At 35.3% G+C, this 12,824-nt stretch overlaps 1 protein-coding gene across 1 annotated transcript in view; it reads left to right on the forward strand.

Moving 5' to 3' along the window:
* LOC128116910 (uncharacterized) overlaps positions 1 to 12,824 on the forward strand; it is a 280,495-nt gene that overhangs the window by 54,545 nt on the left and 213,126 nt on the right. The window contains exon 2 of the mRNA XM_052748571.1: positions 6,277 to 6,440. Coding sequence (XP_052604531.1) covers positions 6,277 to 6,440 — 164 coding nt within the window. The remainder of the gene's footprint in view (positions 1 to 6,276; positions 6,441 to 12,824) is intronic.

A 12,824-nucleotide genomic window follows, 5' to 3' on the forward strand; every position in this document is an offset into this window, starting at 1 on the left:
TAAATATTTTTTTATAAAATCTTTTTTTTTTTTTTTGGTTTTTCGAGACAGGGTTTCTCTGTGTAGCTTTGCGCCTTTCCTGGATCTCGCTCTGTAGACCAGGCTGGCCTCGAACTCACAGAGATCCGCCTGCCTCTGCCTCCCGAGTGCTGGGATTAAAGGCGTGCGCCACCACCGCCCGGCTATAAAATCTTATTCATATTATCCAGTTAGTAAATCACTTAAAGATATGAATGTAAAAATTAGCCAGGTCTAATAATTTTATAAGAAGCAAATAAATGGAATCTGCAGTAATCGTGCTGTATCATTAGTTCTCAGAATATTGTCCATACTAATTTCAAGAAAAGTTCAAGAATAAATCTCAAAAAAATTAATTTTGAAATTTTCCATTATGATTCTATTATATGAATTAAAAAATCATAATTCTATAATTTATATATCTTCCCATGTTTTCACACTCAGTTCAGCAACTTTTTATGTCTTTCTTCTTAGCTTATTTTCTCTATTACATTCTACATAATACATAATTTTTGTGTCATCATGTTGCTTCTCTTTATATATGTAATACGAGTCTTAGAAGGTCTTATTAAATAAAAAAACACGGAGCCAAATATAGGGGTGAATGCCTTAGATCAGGGAAATAGGGAAAGCCACCAGCCAACCTTACCTTACCAATCTGCAGCTTCCAAATGCTCTGACTTCCTGTCTACCCAGGCTTTATATGCCTTGCTTTTCTGCCCTCTCATTGGCTCTTTTAACCCAGCTACCTCACTTCTTCTTCCTACACAGCTCTGTCATTTTCTGTCTGTCTGTATAGACTTCCAGGTCTCTATGGTTGGTACTGGGATTAAAGACGTGTGTCACCATGCTTGGCTCTGTTCTCTAGTGTGGCCTTGAACACGCAGAGATCTGCCTGCTAAGGGATTAAGGGCTTGTGCTGCCTGACTTTTGTGTTTACTATACTGGCTGGCTTTCCTCTGATCTCTAGGTAAGCTTTATTTTATTTATGCACTAATCAAATATCACCACATTTCCCCTTTTTTGTCTAATAAAAATTAAAAAATAAAGTTATACCTAATATAAGAAAAACTATATACAATAATTACAATAACTATGTACAATGTATACAAGCAATAAATACATCAACAATGTCTAGTCCATTTGCATTTGACAAATTCAGAGAAAATATTCCATTACCTACCCTATTTTGGTGAGTCCAAAATGTACATTGTTGCTAGAGTTTTCCTGCCTGGCCCACAGTCAGGACAAATCTCTCTCACCCGCCAGTCCCAAGCCGCTCAAACCCCATCAAGTAAACACAGACACTTATATTGGTTTCAAACTGTATGGCCGTGGCAGGCTTCTTGCTAACTGTTCTTACAGCTTAAATTAATCCATTTCTATTAATCTATACCTTGCCACGTGGCTTGTGGCTTACCGGTACTTTACATCTTCCTTGTCCTGATGGCAGCTGGCAGTGTCTCTTCCACCCAGCTTCCTGTTCTCTCAATTCTCCTCTCTGTTAGTCCCGCCTATACTTCCTGCCTGGCCACTGCCAATCAGTGATTTATTCATTGACCAATCAGTTTGGTTTCAAACTGTATGGCCGTGGGAGGCTTCTTGCTAACTGTTCTTACAGCTTATATTAATTCACTTCCATTAATCTATACCTTGCCACATGGCTCGTGGCTTACCGGCATCTTCACATACTGTTTCTCATCGTGGCGGCTGTCAGTGTCTCTCTTAACTCAGCCTTCCACTTCCCAGCTTTATTCTCCTCCTTGTCCCGCCTATACTTCCTGCCTAGCCAATGGCCAATCAGTGTTTTATTTATTGACTAATTAGCAACACATTTGTCCTGACTATGGGCCAGACAGGAAAACTCTAGCTAACAGTACATAATTCACTTTCTATCTTAACTTATATTACCAATAGAAAACTATCTTATGATGTGTTTCAAACTTATACACTTAATACCTCTTAGTGAGTTTCTTTTCTGAATTTATTAACAAGGAAAATTGTTACTACATCTATCTAATCTTCAACTCCCTCAGAGAACAAAGAAGGAAATAATATTACCTAGTAAAACAAGAAGTGCAAACAAGCAACTTCCAGACTTCCAAACAAATGTGAGTTGACAGAAACAGCCAGCTGCCTGGACAGTCACCCGAGGTTTCTCTGCACATTGGGACATCATCTTTGGCCTACAGGCTTAGCATATCTGACAGACTGATTTGTGAAGTAGGATGTACACAAGGCCCACAGCTCGACCTCACATTCAGTGCAAGTATTCCACATACCAGATAAACTTGAATTCTGCCAGCGTCCTGTCATGATTCAGGATTTAAATTTGGGAAATTGCTGGTGTTTTTGGAATTCGGCTGCCCATTCTTCTAGGCTTGTGGGAGGCTTCATCTCCTTTATTAAATGTCAGTCTACCATTGAGAGGTTAGACTCTGTCAGTCTAGTTACTCTTTCAAGAATAACTGTTTCAGTTACTGTTCTACTGCATACCAGAAGCCATCAGTCCACTGCCTGTTCAGCTGCCTTCGAAGAAAGGGGCACTGTACCTTTTCTGGATTGCAAAGCTACTTCAGCAATGGTGCCATATTGTTCTGGCCTCAGAGGACACCTGTTGCCAAAGCTGCAACCACTCTTGTCTTAGCAAGGATTGGTAGTCCTGTGTTTTGTGTCCTGTCTGTCCATTTTGTCCTGTTTGTCAGCAGTCAATTTGAGGACACTTTGTTGTCCAGTGGCTTTTTTTTGCAACAATGAAAGTTAACTCCATATGCAGTTTCTTCAATGTCCATATCTTCTCTGAAGTAGATTGGTGCTGCCAGGAGCAGACATGTTTCATAATCATAAAAAAGGGAAAAAATTATGTTATTAAAACATTTTAAATGCCATATTCTGTAGATCTCTGAATGGTTTGAAGATGATCTGTCTATCTAAAATATATCTCTGCTTGACCTTGAAAACATACCTAATATGACTACAAGTTCAATTGTAATGTCTAAGTACTAACTTTCATTTCTTTATATCCTAATAGTTGGTAATAATAACATTCAAGGCTTAGCAAAGTGCATTACATTGTTAAATGAACTATATAGGTATAATATCCTGAACAAGATTAGAAATATACATACAGCATTTTCTAACAATATCAGTCTTAATATATATAATTTGTAAAAAACATATAAAAATACAATCCAATGTAAAGTATTTATAACTAGTAGTTATCTTTTAAAAGTAGATTTAATAATCTACCTTTTTATCTATATCATATCTCTATCCTCTCTTTTTTCTTTTCAGAGTAGATTCAATTGTAGCTAGAGTTTTCCTGCCTGATCCACAGTCAGGACAAATCTCTCTCACCTGCCAGTCCCACAGCCGCTCAGACCCAACCAAGTAAACACAGAGACTTATATTGGTTACAAACTGTATGGCTGTGGCAGGCTTCTTGCTAACTGTTCTTACAGCTTAAATTAATCCATTTATATAAATCTATACCTTGCCACGTGGCTTGTGGCCTACCAGCATCTGCACATGCTGTTTGTCATCGTGGTGGCTGGCAGTGTCTCTGATTCAGCCTTCCACTTCCCAGCTTTATTCTCTTCCTTGTCCCGCCTATACTTTCTGCCTGGCCAATGGCCAATCAGTGATTTATTTATTGACCAATCAGCAACACACTTGACATACAGACCATCCCACAGCATTCAATAATATACCCTTTATTCTATATCTTTTTTTTTCAGAGTGGATTCAATAATCTACATCTTAACTATATCCTCTTTTTTCTTTTCTTTTCTTTTTTTCAGACACGAACCTTAAATCTAATCCCCTTTGTTTAGCCTCTTTCCTGAACATTAACAATAACAACTTGTAACCAACCATCCTAAACAATGACAACTATCTCAAACCCAAAACCCATTGAAGGACCAAAAACCACCTGCTCCACCTCTTGGGAATATGGGCATCATGTTTTTAAAATTACTTCTTGTTCATATATAGATCTAAAATATGACAGCAGCACTTCAGTAATTGCATATGTAAGAAATTTTAGAACTTTTTCAATATTATTATGAAGCAATTTAAGATATATCCTTCTGAAATAGTTCATTTTTGTTAGTTAATTGTACTATGTTAGTCCTGCCTATCCATGAGCATGGGAGATCTTTCCATTTTCTGACATCTTCTTCAATTTCTTTTTTCAGGGACTTAAAGTTCTTGTCATATAGGTCCTTCACTTGCTTGGTTAGTGTTACCCCAAGGTATTTTATGTCATTTGTGGCTATAGTAAAGGGTGATGTATCTCTGATTTCCTTCTCCACTTCTTTGTCCATTGTATATAGGAGGGCTACTGATTTTTTTGAGTTGATCTTGTATCCTGCTATGTTGCTGAAGGTGTTTATAAGCTGTATCAGTTCCTTGGTGGAATCTTTGGGGTCGCTCAAGTATACTATCATGTCATCTGCAAATAGGGAAAGCTTGACTTCTTCCTTTCCAATTTGTATCCCCTTAATCTCCTTATGTTGTCTTATTGCTCTGGCTAGAACTTCAAGTACTATATTGAATAAGTATGGGGAGAGTGGACAGCCTTGCCTCGTTCCTGATTTTAGTGGAATTGCTTTGAGTTTCTCTCCATTTAATTTGATGTTGGCTGTTGGCTTGCTGTAAATTGCCTTTATTATGTTTAGGTATGTTCCCTGTATTCCTGATCGCTCTAATACCTTTATCATGAAGGGGTGTTGGATTTTGTCAAATGCCTTTTCTGCATCCAGTGAGATGATCATATGGTTTTTTTCTTTGAGTTTGTTTATATGGTGTATTATATTGACAGACTTTCGTATGTTGAACCACCCTTGCATCCCTGGAATGAATCCTACTTGATCATGGTGGATAATTGTTTTGATGTGTTCTTGGAGTCTGTTTGCCAGTATTTTATTGAGTATTTTTGCATCAATGTTCATGAGGGAGATCGGTCTGTAGTTCTCTTTCTTTGTTGTATCCTTGTTTGGTTTAGGAATTAGGGTAATTGTAGCCTCGTAGAAGGAGTTTGGTAATGTTCCTTCTGTTTCTATTGTGTGGAACAATTTAGAGAGTATTGGTATTAACTCTTCTTTGAAGATCTGGTAGAATTCTGCGCTGAAACCATCTGGTCCTGGGCTTTTTTTGGTTGGGAGACTTTTAATGACTGTTTCTATTTCGTTAGGGGTTATTGGACTATTTAAATAGTTTATCTGGTCTTGATTTAACTTAGGTATGTGGTACCTATCCAGTAAGTTATCCATTTCTTTTAGGTTTTCCAGTTTTGTCGAATAGAGGTTTTTGAAGTATGACCTGATGATTCTCTGGATTTCCTCAATGTCTGTTGTTATGTCCCCCTTTTCATTTCTGATTTTGTTGATTTGGATGCTCTCTCTCTGTCTTTTGGTTAGTTTGGATAAGGGCTTGTCTATCTTGTTGATTTTCTCAAAGAACCAACTCTTTGTTTCATTAATTTTTTGTATTGTTCTCTTTGTTTCTATTTTATTGATTTCAGCTCTCACTTTGATAATTTCCTGGCGTCTATTTTTCCTGGGAGACTGTGCTTCTTCTTGTTCTAGAGCTTTCATTCTTTTAAAGACTCAAGATTTTATATTCTCTATTATATTTGAACAGATAAAATTATATTTACCTTATACTTGTGGTATAAACGCAGTGTGTAACTAAGGGAAAGAGTGTTAATTAACTACAAAAACTCATAGTTTATAATTCCAAGTATCAGTGGAGTCCCAATCAGGAAATTCATTTTTATCTCAATTCAATTAAGACTTACACATTACTTAATAGATTATAAATCTGACTTCATTCATGATTTGATTTTACTTTCATATTTGACAATTCTTTTTTTTTTTAATTTTTACAGACAGGGTTTCTCTGTGTAGCTTTGGAGCTTTTCCTGGAACTCACTCTGTAGCCCAGGCTGTCCTCAAACTCACAGAGATCCATCTGCCTCTGCCTCCCGAGTGCTAGGATTAAAGGTGTGCACCATCACTGCCTAGCCTTGACAGTTCTTTTTTTAAATTAAATTTTGTATTTAAGTATTTTTCTAAGCACCTACAAAAATATGACCCTCCTAAATTTGTCAAACTAAAATTGCCATAGTTAAGATTCTTGGAATGGAAATTGCAAAAGATTCACTTATAATGAAAAAATGTAAATAATTTTATGTTAGTATAATGTACAGTTACTTTAACAAGGGCAAGTTTCCTTAATACTGCTTTTCTTCCACAGATTTGGATTACAATTTTCTTTCATACGGAGAAATTTTTGAAAGTGCAGAAATCAATGGAGAGAGGTTACTAAACATCACCAGGAAGCAACTTAATGAACTTGGCATAGTCCGCACTGACCATCAGGATATACTGCTAAAAGCAGTTGCTCGTATTCATCAAAAGGTGAGTTGAGGGGTTTCTCTCTGTATTGCTAGTCTTTCTACTTAAAAAAGAAAGATGAGTTAGAAGCAAGAATATACATTGCTATCTGCTACATGGTCTGAAATAAATCTCCATTTTGTATCTTTCCAGTTTTAAGTTATGATTTCCATAGACTTTGACTTTTGTGTTTAAGTGCTCTGGTGACAGTTTCCTTGTATTTGAATTATAGCTCTGTTTGAAGTAATTGTTGCTTTCTTAGTTTTTTTTAAATTATATATATATATATATATATATATATATATATAATGCATCTTGATCATATTAATCTCTTGCTCCCTCCCTCTACCTCCTCCCACCCTTCTCCCCCAAATCTTTCATCTCCTCCCAACTTCATGCCTTTTTATTTATAACCTAATAATTGTAGTTACTTCTGACCATATGCACATGTATGTTGAGTCACCCACTGTGGCATGAACAACCAACCAGTGACCACACTCTCCCAAATAAAGGGGTCTGTCCATCCCTCATCATCCATCAAGTGCTATTAGCTCCTTAATTGGGAATGTGACATTAAGAACCCTTTGCCCCTCTATGCTGATCTCTTAATATTGTGGATATCTTGTGCAGGTAACCATTGCTGCTGTGAATACACATGTGTGTGTCAGTCATGTCATATCCAGAGGCCAGACTTTCACAACATTTCTCTGCCTCCCCTGACTCTTGAATTCTTTCTGCCTCTCTTTGGTGGTGTTCCCAGACCCTTTAGGGCAGGTTAATATAGATGTTCCATCAATAGCTGAGAATTTCACAGTTACTTATTCTCAATATTTTGCACAGTTATAAATCTGTGTATTAACCACTACCCTCCACAATAAAAACTTCTGAGCAAGGTTGAGAACAGAATAAATCTATGGATATGAACATAAATATTTAGAACGGTGTTTGACATCATGACTCTACTAAAACAACATCAATAGGTTTTCCTTAGAAACTGTGGTTTGATTAGTCACACCTTTCGATCATTTTTTTTATAGTACCAGACATGAATTTTTTTCCCACAGACCAGACATCAAATAAAGTCAAGAGAGCAGCTGGTTACCGCTGTAATAATGTTTTCCACTATTGAAAAAAATGGAGATGTCTTAATTGGAAGGTTGTTGATGTAGCCTAGAGAGTGTCCAGTGTTGGATAAGACCATCAATGTTTTCCTACCCCAGAAGCTTCAAATAGTACTTCCCAGTACTATGAAAACTAACCATCAAGGAGATAGATTTCTGTTTAGTTCAATGTTGCTATCTCTGTTCTGCAACCCAAGTGTGGTATGTCTTCAGTAATAGAGTCTTACCAATTAGTTATGATGGTAACCAAGAGCAATAACCATAGACCATCTGAGGTTTCAGGGACCAATAACTGAAAGGAAGGGAAATTTTGCTTGGCCCTGAGATTTTCACTTAATAACCCATGCCTTCTAGGAGCATCATTTTTCACCCATATGGGACACCTCTGTTCAAATTGCAGAATTGCACATGATGCTGTAGATATCTGTTTCCTTGCCTAGAATTAGAATTACCATTTTATAGTGACAACCAACCTGAATCTTAAAAAAGTGGTGTATAAGGGCATACTTACTACTGCTTTAAAAGATTAAAACTGAATATTTTACTAATAAAGAACTTTATTCATAGTAAAATATATTTGTCCATCAGCAAGTATTTATTGAGGACCTTTCTTTACTGGAGTAATTTAAATGATTCCCCAAGTTTTCATTGAATAGGTTTAAGAATTCGTCGATTTTAATAGGTCAAATTCTAAGTAGATTTGAATATGCCATCACTTTTGGGTGAATTTTATTCTTCTTAAATATAAACTTATTTTTTCAATAATTTTCTCCATATTCTAGTTAGAATATATGAATTCAGTAGTATGTATAAATTAATTACATGTTGTATCTCATTTAATTAGATATTCAACAGTGACTACTCACCAGAAAATATCATGTGCATCCTTGCATGAGGCCACAATGAAATGATTTAGTCAATCATAGAGGTCTTCATTATACATTATACAGAGTTCCACTAACACTACTTTCTTCATGTAAAATTTATAGTGGAGACTACTCATTATATTAACAGTATAAGTTCTTGTTTAAATACCATTTTAAAATATTTTCTCATGACAAATATTAATATTATTAGTTTTTCTAATGTAACTAACAATTATCTAATATATACTACTAGTGAAATTCTGTGGTTCCTTAGCCTCAAATTAAACTTAATGACTAGGTTACTAAGTTACTCATCCTTAGCATTGTGTTTATGTTTGATAAAGGGTAAAAGACATTTTTGCAAAGTATGAGTTCATTTTTCCTTCAACTTTATTGAACTATTCAGTGTCATGGACATTAATAATTTCATGATTTCTAAATATTTCATGCCTGTGTGTTTATCTTGTCAGAGGTTTGTCTTAGTAAAGTTACTTTGTATGGCTGTCCAATAGTGTAGGCCAAATTTTATTGAACTTAAAGTACTATCATTGAAATAAAATTTTACCACTGCTTAGTATTGTTATTAATTAATTTACCATTAACAAAGAAAAATATTATCATTTACATTGCTCCAGTGCTTTATTAGCACACAAAGAAGAAATAATATACTGTTTTAAAAGATTTTTAAAATATGTTTGGTATGGTCACATACATTCATAATCTCACAATTGTGAGAATAGGGTAAGAGGATGGAGAGAGTTCAAGGCCAGTCATTTCTACATAACAAGTTTTAGGCCAACCTGGGATATATCTATTCTCAAAAAACCCAAGAAAATTAATAAATAATAAAAACAAAGTCTAAAACACCCTGTCTCTCTAATTTGTGGAAAATGGAATCCTTGAGGTCTGTATTTATGTAACCTGAAGGACTGTCTTTAATAATATTTTGGACAATTAAACTATAAAGGTACACATTTCCCTAGAGGTCATAGAAAAATGAATTTTTATGTAGCTGATTGAGCATTGACTTATGGTAAGACTATTTTTGACTCAAATTCTGAAAATGAACCAAGTACCATATCATATTTTAACTAGACATCTGAGGTTCTCAGGATGGAACAGTGATAACCTATTAGAAGGCAATAGTCAACAGGATGTGTACTAGAAAAAGAAAAAGAGATAATAGTATAGGTTTTAATAATAAATACTTAGGAATTCATTTTTTATATTATTTTAAATGATGTGTACACATATCTATCTGTGTGAGTGTATACTGCATATATGCAGGAGCCCATGGGGGCCAGAAGAATGTGTTGGAGTTACAGGAGGTTGTGAGATGCCTGATATGGATGCTAGGAAATAAATTCATGTCCTTTGGAACAGCAGCACATTCTTAAACACTAGGTCCCATGATGTTTACTTTGGTTTTTTGTTTTGTTTTGTTTGATTTTGTCAACATGACACATATAGTGTTATCTAAGAAGAGGGACCTCAATTGAGAAAGCGCCTCCATCAGATTGGCTTGTAGACAAGTCTGTGGGCCATTTTGTTCATTAATGTTTGATGTGTGAGGCCCCATCCCACCGTGGGTAGTTCCATCCCTGAGCAGGTGGACCTAAGTTGTATTAAGAAAGCCAGCTGAATGTGCCATGGAAAAACCAGTAAGCAGCATTTCACCATGCTCTCTGCTTCAGTTCCTATCACCAGGTTCCTGCCTTGGATTCCCCAGATGATGAACTGTGACTCAGAAGCCAAATAAACCCTTTTCCTCCTCAAGTTGATTTTGCTCATAGTATTTTGATATAACAGTAGAAGTTAAACTAAACACCATCTCTCTAGACCTCAGAGATTAGCTTTTTTAATTAAAAAAATTGTATTCATTTTACATACCAATCATAGATACCCTGCTTCCCTCCTCCTGCCCCTCTAGCCTCCCCACTAAACCATCCCCCCCATTCCCTCCTGCAAGAAGGTAAGGCCTCTTAAATTGTTTTTTTACTACAAAGGAAGGGTGAAATCTAAAATATGAAAGAGACAGTTTGCAGCAATTATGAAATATAACTGCACTATTAGACATATGTTTAAGAGATAAAAACCCATCAGTTTCATCAGTGTCAAATGGAAGGTAGGTAGATGTAATAAATATATGTACATATTTAATATGCATTTTCAGAAGATAAAATGAAATAGTACTGATAGGAAAACATAATGTAAAATAACAATTTTATAGAACTAAGATATGATTTCTCTGTTTTTGAAGGGTGGAAGATCAGGTTTAGGGGTAATATTTTGTTGTCTATCAAAATAGTAGATGAAAATTAAACCTTAAAGGGGTAAATAAGCTTTCTCACTACCAAAGTAAGTTAATGGAGAATATCAAAAAGTATGAGTTGCAAATTTTGAGGCAATATTATTAGTAATACTGCTTGGATTTTGTAGCATGGAATGAGATAAAAAGTTGTGTCTCATAGTATAGTCAGAGTTTTTACAACTATGAGTTATGAAAAAGGAATGTCAGAAATGAATATCATCATATACATTTTATAATGATAACAGTTCTTATATTTGCTTGGTGAATAAATAAATAGGGGTTTATGTTGGTGAAATTATTAAGGCCACTCCACGTAGTTAAAAGGAAGGTTTATTTTGTGGTGTAACTTACAAGTAAATAGATAGTTTACAGAATCTGGAAAAGGCGTAGCGCAGTCCAGCGGTGTTCTCTGGAGACGCAGTCTACCTCCTGCGTCCAGGGTCCAGGAACCAGTTACCGAAGCCTCAATGGGGGTTGGAACTTCCAGATCAAAGCTGGAATGGCTACCCACTACAGGTTTAGAATTTTTTTGGTTGAGAAGTCTTTTGAATGAACTAAATTAAGAAACAAAAGATGAATAAGGGTGAAGGAAGAATGCATAAGAAGGGGCTAGAGGCTATCTGACATGGAGGGGAGAATTAGAAATTGTAATAGATATATTTATGAAGAAGGGCATTTTTGGCTTTGTATCACAAATATATGATGAGTGAATTCTGAGGTAATTCATTTATCTACATTAAAGTGTAGTGTTGTGACAGGGATAAGAAGTGTAAAAAGCCATGATTTACTTGTATTACTTTTGCTGAATCTTATGAAATAGATAACTTAATTGATAGACTGTCACTATTATCATGTCTGAATTTAAAAATCAACAGCAAGCATATATATGTATTTTAAGTTAGCTAAAGAAGAGGTAGAGATTGTTGACGTTTCATTCTCATTTTTTTCATTCCTTTGTTAAGAAAGTGACAACATGGCTGGAGAGATTTCTAAGTAGTTAAGAGCAGGTACTATTCTTGAAGAGGACCTAAGTTTGATTCCTAGTTCCCACATCAGGCAGCTCACAACTGTCTATAACTCTAGCTCCAGAGAGATCAGATATCTCTGGCCTCCAGGGGTACTTCACTCACATGTACATATCCATATCATATACATACCTAAACATATTTAAAAATTTTTTAAATAAAAAAATTAAAAAGTAGTAACATTTATTATTAAAAACATTAGTAGAGTTCGAGGCCAGCCTGAGCTATAGAGTGAGTTTCAGGAAAGGCACAAAGCTACACAGAGAAACCCTGTCTGGAAAAACACAACAACAAAAAAAAGTAGAGCTTTTAAATATCATTGAGAAATTATTTCTAAAAAGATAAAGGAACAATTTCTGACACAGTGATGTAGAGTTATATTTTCACTATTTAACCCCAAGCCATCAGTAAATACACAATGGTTTTGACATTGAAGCATAAAATAGGAAATCTGTTTTTATTGAATTTGCCATTTTAATTCCTGAATTTTCTGCTTAAGTAAAGTGCAAGGGACAGTCTTTAGCAAGAACAGTATCAAAACAAGCAATAGGGCCAGGCAGTGGTGACACATGCCTTTAATCCCAGCAGTAGGGAAGCAGAGCCAGGTGGATCTCTGTGATTTTGAGACCAGCCTGGTCTACAGAGCAAGATACAGGACAGGCACCAAAACTACACAGAGAAACCCTGTCCTGAAAAACAAAACAAACAAACAAACAAAAAAGCAATAATAGATTACTGATACTATCAGTCTATGTTGATGGGTATACATGTTTTTGACAATGTGAACATAGTAAATTGATTTGGATACACATCAGTGGGTTTTCATTTTGGTTTTATACCATTCAGCTAATGAAAATCACGTGTTATATAATTAAATTTTAATTTCTGTGAAAATAATTATAGACAACAGTGATGAAGTGATATCACTGTAAATAGTAATATGGCTCTGTGACAAGGTCTAATCTCAAAAGAGAAGTGAAGTTTCATTTTCTGGAATGGAACAGTAGGATAAAATATCTCTCTATCACAGATCACCATAATTTCTACCACTGAAATTTAGAAACTTGGTGTAACTTTTGCAAAAA

The sequence above is a fragment of the Peromyscus californicus genome, unplaced genomic scaffold (assembly GCF_007827085.1).
Source record: "Peromyscus californicus insignis strain IS unplaced genomic scaffold, ASM782708v3 Scaffold_10__1_contigs__length_136768540, whole genome shotgun sequence".
Lineage (NCBI taxonomy): Eukaryota > Metazoa > Chordata > Mammalia > Rodentia > Cricetidae > Peromyscus > Peromyscus californicus.